The sequence below is a fragment of the Muscardinus avellanarius genome (genome assembly GCF_963383645.1).
Source record: "Muscardinus avellanarius genome assembly, chromosome: 4".
NCBI classification, from domain to species: domain Eukaryota; kingdom Metazoa; phylum Chordata; class Mammalia; order Rodentia; family Gliridae; genus Muscardinus; species Muscardinus avellanarius.
Genome location: NC_137789.1, coordinates 26,006,733 through 26,017,056, shown reverse-complemented (window position 1 = coordinate 26,017,056; position 10,324 = coordinate 26,006,733). Strand labels below are relative to the sequence as shown.

The window sequence follows — 10,324 nt, the reverse complement described above, 5'->3', positions numbered from 1 at the left end:
TCAAATTCTAGACAGTTTTTAATCCCTTTTCGAACATTATTAATTCTAGTCTGGTGGGACTTCGTATGAATCGTTTCACCAGTACTCATTAGTCAAGATGGTTTTGACTTACTAGGTTTTAAAAATGATTGTTTACCATCTTCCATTCTTTCTCACTGACCATCTGTCTCACTTTTAAATCTTGGTAACCTACTCACCAAAAGAAAGAATAATGAAAGAAGGGAATTTCATGTTGGATAAGGCAGGCTCTATGAAGTATTATTTTTTAATAGGTCTTCATAAGACATTACAAGCTATTGAATTCCCATCAAGAAAACCTATTTCTATTTAATTGTGCTAAGTGCTAAGGTTTTACTCTTTAGGTTTTCCATTTTTTTCCATTTGTGCATTGTTCCTATGCAGGCCCCTCTGGATATGTGTTGTGAAGTCATATTTGTCCGTGCAAAGATGCTGGCATATGCTGCACTGGAAAGGTCCACTGTCACCATGGCAACTCATATGCAAAGCATACATCACTTCATCCAGAAAGACAATGCCACAGTGCACACATTTCGTTGAAAGTTCATCTTGAGTACTTCTGTCAACTTTCTCTGTTTTTACTACATTCAAGGGCCCTTCGTTTTTTACATTTGGGGGTGCCTTTGTTTTCTCCTTGGAGGCACCGTTTGCCGTTGGCCCAGGTCTGGAATGCTTGATCGCCAAATCTAGAGGAATGTCATTGTCTGATCCAACAGCTGAAAAGTGAGGAGGCAGATTGAAGGTGGGATAAGGCACATAGTTTTGGCAAGGATTTGGTAGGCCAGGCACATGACTCAAGTAGTGCGGATTCCCAGGAACGGAGAGCTTGTATTTACTCCAGAACCGCAGCCAATCAGCTTCACTCTGGAAGTCATTATGTACAAAGGGAAGTCCAAAAAGTGGATACTGGTACTTTTCAATGGGGCTGCCTGGTGGTGAGTAGTTTGGGTGTTTTGCAGGTCTCATGTACTTTTCTATGGGACTGCCTCTCTCAGAACTTCCTTTCCCTTCAGATACGGATGAACTGTTTCCTGGTTCTCCAGTACTTTCCTGAGGACTTTTTATCTGAATGTGCAAAGGTTGCATCCTTTTGTGAATATCCAGAGTCTGGCTGACCAGGACTGGCTGCTGAGTAGAATGGCTTTTAGTCAATGAACCCTGGGCTTCGTATTTACTTAGGCTCGGGAGCGGAATTTCTCTCTGGTGACTTTCAGCTATATGATCTTCTGACCTCCTCTCTAAGGGGCTTCCATTGACCTGCTCCTCATTGCTGCCCCTCAGCTGTTTGTTGAGCTGCTCAGCCTGAAGTGCCTCTGGGTTAAGGCGCTTTCTTGTTCTTCTCCTAATAATCTGCTCACCGTTGTTTTGTTTGATGATGTTTAAAGGCCTGGGAGTCTGCAGAGAACACACACATAATACATAAAAGGGAAACATTAAAAAATACATTAAAATGCATTAAAAATTCCTCGCAAATATAAACCATGTTTAAGTTCAAAGCAAGAATAGGCTTTATGCTAAAGATTTACTAAACCTCCTCCTTTGCCCTAAGCAGGATCAGAGGAAGTAAACAAAGTACACTATTTTAGCCTAATTAGATCATGTCCATCTTTGCAGGGGGGACAGAAAACTTTAATCTACTTGAAAGCAGCCTTTTAAAACTCAACAGATTTGGGGGTTGCATCATTTAGTGATAAAATTGTGTAGAAAGTTACTTTAAGAAATATGATTTTTTTCCTTAAAATGTTTGAAAACTTCAAGTCACGCACTAAAATGTCAACAACGTAACATGAAAGATAGGCACTGATGACAAGCAGCAGAAAAACTATGCATCTTATGGGCTAAATTGTGTCTCTGAAAAACTGTATGTTGAAAGTTGTAACCTCCAACATAACTATCTAGGTATAAGGTATTTAGGAAAGAAATTTGCTTAAATAAGATCATAAAAGTGGGACACTAATCCAGTAGAACTGTACTCTTATAAGAAGAGAAAAAGAGAGCTCTCTCTCCACGTAGCAAGGAGGTGACTATCAGGCCATGGATCCTCACCAGAATCCCACTTTGGATTTTCAGCCTCCAGACCTTCTAATAAGACGATTTACTTCTGTTGCTTTAAGCCACCCAATCTATGGTATTTTGCTAAGGTAGTTAAAGCTGACCAATAAATATGTGCATATTTTTCAGTCACTGCAAAAGTGAATATAAAATATTCATATCAGAGCATAAAGACAAACTGACAGAACTGTAAGGAAAGGCAACAGGTAATCAAAGCCATATCAGAGAGATTTTTTCCCCCCTCTCCCTTTCATTTTTCTTTTTTAAATGTTATTCACTATGAGAGATTTTACTTGTTAACAGGTAAAACATTAGTTCTGTGTTGAAAATCCAAATTCAAATGTAGCCTTGGTTGGAATATCCAATCTGTCGCTCTACTCTACTTAAAATGAATGCTGACTTTCATTCAGCTTAAGTATTTTATTTAGCTTAGAGAGTACACGATTGATATTTATGTACATGTTGAACAGATGTTTATAATATATGACTAAGTATATGACTAAGTATATGACTATAGTATAAGACCATGGATAAGACTATAATAAAAACTTTACTTACATTAAAAGCCATAGTTTTGATTTATACAAATCAAGTTTAATAAGTCAAGGCATATTTACAGATTAAAAATTAGGAAGATCTTCAAATGGTGTTAAAGTCTGATTTTCTAAAAGATTATTGAAATCTACATAAAATATGAATATAAACAATATGTAATTTACAAATTATTTCCAAAAGGATGTACCTCAATGCAAGTGAGTATTTTGTATATCAAACAAAATATAATTAGAAATTAATTTTGGAATATTTTTTGTTATGATAAGGTATTCTGAAGGAAAGATAGAATTGTCAATTACTAGTTTCAAAACAAAAATGCCTCACAGCTTGGTTATGCCATGTGCATTTATTTTGTTTAGAATGGTCAGGCATAAGAGTTCATATTAATATTATAAAAATATGTGGTTTTAATCTCTCTGCCAAAAAGAAATCTACAGTTTGCATCCTTCCTCTTTTTAAACTTTCAAAACTTTTGTGGCATTTTTGTGTAAGCATAACTTTTATGTATTTCAATTTATGGTTTATAAAAAACTCAAAACTGAAAACATCTTGCCTCTGGAGAGATGAATATTAAAATAATTTTTAGGAAACAGTTTAGTTTATATCACAGTGGTTAAATTATCATAACTTGGCAAAGCTGTAATTTAATTAATTCTTGGCCTATGATTGGCTAGAGTTCAATTAAAATCATTAATGTCAGTACTCATTAAATGGAAGCTTATTGCTGTGTTTAAATGGCCACAGTTTAAAAAAAAAAAAAAGAAAGGTGGTACATGGTGAGAGCGGGGAGTATCTTTCTACTCTCTACTACATGTTAACAGCTGAGGTTGTTGCAGTTTCCTACCAATTAGTATTGTTGGCAGCACGCATTTTTAAAAGAGTGCTTCCAGTGGTCCATTTATGAGGACGTTTCGTCTAAAATTGTATTCCCTGTAGCTGTAATCTATTCACTGGCTTGTGCTAAGAGCTATGGTAAAATGCCAAATGAAATGAAAAAAAAGGCAGAGGGAAAGAGATTTCTGTTTACTAAATGGGGCATTCCTATTTTAAAGTCAGCTCTTGTCAGCAGATAAACTTTTCAAACTCTAAAAAATCCTGCAGGAAGTCAAATGCCTATGGAGATGAGGGATTTGTGAGTTTAAATTTTATTACAGAATCCTAACGAGAATCCGGCAAAAACAAATTCAAAAGGCCTCCATGAGCCAAAGCCAGCTGGAGATTTTCAAACACAAAGCACCTTTACACCTTGGCCTCTCCTCATGTGTGTGCTGTTCAGGACCTCAGACACCTCATCCAACTGGCCACCCCCTCCCCCAGCAGTGAAGAGTGACATTAGCGGTCCTAGTTAGGACCTGAGCTTCTGAATGTACCTGACCTCCGGCTCCCAAGCAGCCAAGACACTTGTGAATTCCTAAGGCAAACTGGAAAGTAAACATTCACTCCCTGCCCTATTTTATGCTGAATACTGGGGAGTCCTGTTATTTTTTTTTAAGCTTTGTGTTTACTTTTGAAACTTTCAAAGTTTCGCATTTCCACATAAATTAATTTCTCTGAATCTTGATAACTATGAGTTCAACTATTTCATATGTGAAGTTCCCAGAAATCAATCATTTTCCTCTTTTATATCAAAAGAAGCATAATGCATTACTAATGATTTCAAATGTCTCTCCCCATAACATCTAAGCCCCATTCACCATAAATCACATACGCACTCAAAGTGACTGCGTTCAACAACCCTGCAGGGGCAGGCAGAACTAGCCAGGAACCAGGACTTACCACACCGCCCGGCAGACCTGCTCTGCTTTATAAAGCTTTTCCTGCAACAGTGGGACAAATTCTTACCGAGTGAAGCTTCTGGTAGAGGCCACACGCGTTGCATACATATCCGCCATTTGCATTCTTTCGCCAGAGAGAGGTCTTTGTGGTCAGGCAATTGGCACAAAAAACACCCGAGCCTCTACGCCTCTGAAATGGGGGAAAAAACCCAGGTCAGAGGTGAGTCACATGATCAGTCGAGTTAGACCAAATCAACCCAGGAGTTTTGTCTTTCGACTTGCAACAATGACAGTATAAAACCACACTGCCTATAATGAGGTCAGGTTCAATTGTGTTTAATAGGCACCGCTGATTTTCATTATAATTAACCCTACAGTGATGGATGAGGTGTGTGAACACCAAAGGCTTTTCACAAGAACAGCTTTAACTTTTTGAACTTTGGTTTTGTGCTTTTAATGATGGCTCCTAAATGCTGAACCCTAAAAACTACATTTTTTTAAGGTGTAAAAACAAAAGCCAAAAAGATGGAGCTTGGCAATACGTTTAACATACTTGGGCACATGCTACCTGAGCTTTAAAATGCAGTCAAACTTGGCATAAATACAGCATGGAAACCGTTTAAAATTAGATGCAATTTGTGTCTTCTTCTATGCCGTTTGTGTAACATAAGTATTAAGAGCATATAAGACACTTAGCTCTGGCCTTTCCTTTGCAGTTATAAAATCTGAGAGAAACACCCTCTATTCCCTAAAGCTGGGTGGACCAGGAAGACCTTCTGCCAACAAGGAGTGCAGTATTACTAACGAGAGCCCTTATGAGGTGCCTGCGTAAGCTAGACAGCAGAGACCCATCGATGGCTATTTATTTATTTTATTTGACTCAGACTTGGAAATCACAAGCATTTCCGAATACAAATTGATTTTAGTGGCCTGAATTCTGTAATCACTAGATTAAAAAATAATCTAAGAATATTTAAAAGTAGATAATTAGTATTGCTGGTTACATTCTTGCTATCAAGTAATGATTCCATTAAACTTCTAATTTAAACAAAAGTCAGGCTGTGTTTGTAGGCACAAATGAGAACAGGCAGGAAATGGAATTCTCTTACTGCAAAAAAAAAAAAAAAAAAAAAAAAGGCAGCTTGAATTGTGGCTCAGCCCTCCTTTCCCTAGGAAGCAGAGCCTTTAATGATAAAATATGCATGTTAGATAAGGAGTGGAAAAGTCTTGCTGGAACCTAATTTTATTATAAATTAAATATTACAAAACGCTATAAGTCAAAATTTCAGGGATTCATAAAATTTAGGCAATTTATTTAACTCGAGTCCATACTGTAGAGGAGTGGTGTGCCTGCCAAGAAAATACAATGGTTATAATTGTACTCTGATACATTTCAAATGGAAAGCTTTCTGCAGACATAATTTTGGCTTCAAGACTGGAACACTTTCTTGGCATTGAAAGGGCATTTGATTCATCGGGTGTTTCACAATGTATCACTAAAAAGACCTGGTGAGCAGCCAGTTCCCTATAGGGTAATTTTTCCATCCAGATGCAAGTGCTATCAGAGGCCCTCGTCAGCTAAACTAATTATGATCTTGCAATTGCTGATGCCTGCTCACTCTAACATTCGACATCCTCCATTAATCACCAATACAAGGAAAATGAATGAAACGTAAAGAAATGAGGGCTGGTAAGCTGCACAGCTATAAAAATCCGAAATGAGAGCAATAACTTAACAAGATTGGGGGAATGTTTTTAGTGAGCACAAAGTCAGCGAACAATTGCCCTTTTTAAACCAAGAACACGATTTCATTAGCGTAGCAGGTTGTGCCACTTTAGGTGATGTAATAAAAGCTAGATTTTCACGAAGATAATCTCCAGCTCCCCTTTTTCCTGCCCCTCACCCCCCAAATCAGAACCAGGAATGCACCGCAAGTTACTAAATTTCAGCAAGAGCAGCATCAAACACCGGGTGTCAGCTGCCCAGAGGGTTCCTTCCACCACGGGGACCTGGTGCAAAAGTTAAGGCCCGCGCTTCCCCGATCCATTGCGCTCTCAGAGGCCATGTTTATCAGACATTCTGAGGCCCCCTTTAACTGAAGGGAGCCAGAAGCCTGGTTAGGTTATCATGGTGAAACTTTCCTGGGGCCATCCTGTCATTTTCTTTGATCTAAATAATACATTTGGCAAATTGGACACCAATGTGATCCACATAAAGGCAGCGTAAATGTCCACTTTAGGAACTAATCCACATGTATGGCCGGGGCGCAAATCTGAAGGTGTAACCGTTCACCCCAGCCTGCTTTTCTTTCCTTATCCTTTGGGTGCTTGACACAGCATGCTAAAGTGGGTGTAATCCTGATTTCAGTGAGCCTTTCAACCCTTGCACAATTTGGTGCTTAATTCTCTTACAAAGAAATTGCTCTTCATTAGTTAAGAGGGAAAATCCTGAAATTATAGTACTGGTCTACCTTGCTTTAAGCAGAATGTATCCTTCAATAAAGGATGCTATATTTTAAGTAAGCTGTCTCTTATTTCAAAAATGCCAGGGGTACTTTGAATTCATTTACTCAGGTCAGGATTGCTCAGAAGTTAATAATCAGATTTAGGAGTCAGACTACTTGAATTCAAAGTTCCTGTCTCACAATGGTAGATGTGGTGCTGGGTACTGTGACTTAACCCTCAGTGCTGGTTACCTCTCCCTTCTTTACAGTATGTGCTGTTGAGAGTGTTACGTGGATTAGCAGATGCAATTAAAACAGGGCCAGGGAAGTAGTAAATGCGCAGTAAGTTAGCTATTTGTCAAGGGAATTCCATTTCTTTTACACGAGAGATAGACTTTGTTTTTCTCTTTAAAACTCATTATTGAGCATATGAGATGTGCTTCAACTATACCGTTGGGACATTATCAAATGTATTTCATTCGTACCCATCTTACCAAATATAGGAATGGAAAGTTGAGTCAGAGTGAAATATCTAGGTGTTCACACCTCAAATTCAGTAAGAACCTTCATGCATGGGGGTGGAGAGTGGGTGGTAGGTGAGAGATATTTCATACATAAGATGTTACCTCCCATCTCAACAAATTTAGCACTTTGGTAAGCATTGTGGAATCATGTTATGGGTACACTGAAATTTCAGGAAGTAGCCTGTAGCCTCAAGGACACAGAACCCTATCTCTCTCCAACTGCAGCAAAGCAGGTGGGAGGCCTGACCTGGGCGCCCTGAAGCACACAGTGTAAAGAAAGGCATTTGCTTGGAGTTGTTCACATCCTCATCCCAGTCAAGGGCACAGAGGCAGTTTGTTGCCCAAGGAAGGCAAAGTGAAAGCTTCCCTTACTCTGCTATTTAAAAAAAAAAAAAAAAAAAAAAAAAAAAAAAAAAAAAAGCATTGGCTAACTTTCGAAGAAAAGCAGGAAAGGCCTTGTTTCATTAATAGTTTCTCCTGCAACAGCAGAGTTTTACAATGCTTTGCTGTTCTCCTTTACACTGAACTTGTAAAGCTCAGAAATCATGTCTCCTAAATAGTCATCAAGCATGCTAATTAACACTGAAGACCGTGCTCTGTCTTGAGTGGATAAATATTAACAACACTGAAAATAATCTTGCCTACAATGATTTTTACCCTTAGTACTCATTCCTATTTTGGGGAAAACATTTTTTTAAAACTTCATTTAAATGTGTTTCATTCAGGTTAAGTTGTCTAGAATCAGGCAGATGTGATCCATGATGCTATAGAAAATAAAATCAAGAAAATTCACTGTCCAGTCCTACATTATACACTTTTCCCCCCTCATTTTTTGTATGTCTGTGGTAGTAGGGATTGAATCAAGGGGCATTCTACCTCTGAAGTACACCCTCATCCCTATTTTATTTTTTATTTTTCTTATTTATATTTATTTATTTTGCAGTACTGGGGATGGAACCCCGGGGCATTGTACCTCTGACATATAGCCCCAGCCCTATTTTTTTAGTGTTTTTAATATTTTGAATCAGGGTCTCACTAAGTTGCTGAAGCTGGTTGTGAACCTTCAGTCCTCCTGTCTCAGTCTTCCAAGAATTGTCTGCAACTCAGTAAGACCCGGTTTCAAAATAAAGAATAAAAAATAGGGCAGGGGGTGTAGCTTGGAGGTCAAATGCCCCTGGGTTCCATCCCCAGAACAGACCCGCAAAAAAAAAAAAAAAAAAAAAAAAAAAGAACTGGGATCACACCCACCACACCTTGTCCTCATAACTTATTTTTGAGAACATAAGCATAACCTTTTATGCTAGACCCTTGCTTGGTGCTAGGGTTCCTAGGTTAGGTAGGATACAACTGTCCTTTATCTCTGTCATTACCCTTATATGCTGTTGGTTTGATATGTGCATGTGTATGCCTAAAATTTTTCTATTTTCCTACAGGCTGTTTTTAAGAGATAATGAAAATCTGTACCTCTGTGACCTCGTGTAGGAGTGTACAATGATGAGTTCTAGGGATAAAGGCAGTCCTGGAGAGGATAGTAGAGATACACAGCTAATGGATAGCACCAACTGGCATTCCCAAGGGTCGTAGCACAAATTCAGTTCCGTTCTCAGACCAAAGGGAAGCAGACTGCTTACACAGCTAAAACTGTACACAGTAATTGCATTCTCTGCCCCTGAACTTCTCTAAGCAACACCTTTCTACTTCTATGTGGGCTCAATGGATTCTAGAGTGAAGAAATATTACCCCCAAACCCAAAGCTATGTGACAGTCAGCTCAGCTGTACATTTCTACAGAAAATAAAAACAACTCCACAATCAGAAATTCGAGGGAAGCTGAGCATGGTGGTGCACACTTGTAAATTTGGGAGGCTGAGACTGGAGGATCGAGGTTTGTGGACAGCCTCAGATACTTTATGAGGCCCTCTGCAACTTAGTGAGACCCTGTTTCAAAATAAAGAATTAAAAAAAAAAAAACAGGGCAGGGGATGTAGCTTAGAGGTCGAATGCTCTTGGGTTTCATCCCAAGACCCACAAAAGAGAGAGGGAGAAAGAGGGAGAGAGAGAGAGAGAGAGAGAGAGAGAGAGAGAGAGAGAGAGAGAGAGAGAGAGACAGAGAGAGAGAGAGAGAGAGAGAGAGAGAGAGAATGAAAGAAAGAGAGAGAAGAAAGAAATTCAAGGGAATAATTGTAAATTTAACTTCAAATGTTGTAGTTTGGCTGGTTACATTAGTGCATTACCTCCATGCTACTTTTGTTGGTTGGTAATTTCTTGTGTGAAAAAGAAAAGATAAGGGTAGGAGCCACTGCTTGCAAGAAGTTCATTAGGCCAGTGATTGACTAGCATGAATCTTTTCATAATTACTGAGAGGTCTTCAAATAACATGTACCTTTTCTGTATTTCAAATGTATTAGTCACAATACTGATTTTTTTTACAACAGTAATGTAGGTGATAAATTTAGACAATCATACATACCAGGATTTAAAAAAGAAAGTGATACATCTTTTAACCTAAGTACACTTTAAATACATCAATTTTTTTCCTGTTTTGGAGTATACCAAAAAATAGAAAGGGGTAATTAATTATTTTAAACAAAGCAAGAGGGCTGTAGTGGTATATGCAAGCAATCCCAGATACTCACAAGGCTAAGTCAGGAGGACTGAAAGTTGGCAGCTAGCTTGGGCAACTCTGTGAGACTGTCTCAAAGTAAAATTCTAAAAGATGGGCTAGGGATGCAGTTCCATGGTAGAGTGCTTGCTTAGCATGTGTGAGGACCTGGGTTCAATTCCCCCCAAGATCACCCCAAAAATAAATAAAATTAAACAAAAAAATCTGTAATCTTCAGGATCATAGCAAACTGTATCACTATAGTATGAGATTTTCAAAGTATCTAAGTTTTCTTTGGGTGGCTTAATTCCTCAGTTAATTATATATCATTCTGGGCTGAGTCTTGGCACATGTG

General features: G+C 38.5%; 1 protein-coding gene across 2 annotated transcripts in view; it reads right to left on the bottom strand.

Annotated features, from left to right (window-relative positions):
* Positions 1-351: 351 nt before the first annotated feature.
* The window catches only part of TRPS1 (transcriptional repressor GATA binding 1), a gene marked incomplete at both ends in the record, with an annotated part of 199,864 nt that continues 189,891 nt past the window's right edge, over positions 352-10,324 (bottom strand). For both annotated transcript variants that reach the window (XM_080693955.1, XM_080693956.1), the window contains 2 exons: positions 352-1,413; positions 4,468-4,590. In XM_080693955.1, the coding sequence (XP_080550081.1) occupies positions 352-1,413; positions 4,468-4,590 (1,185 nt within the window). The remainder of the gene's footprint in view (positions 1,414-4,467; positions 4,591-10,324) is intronic.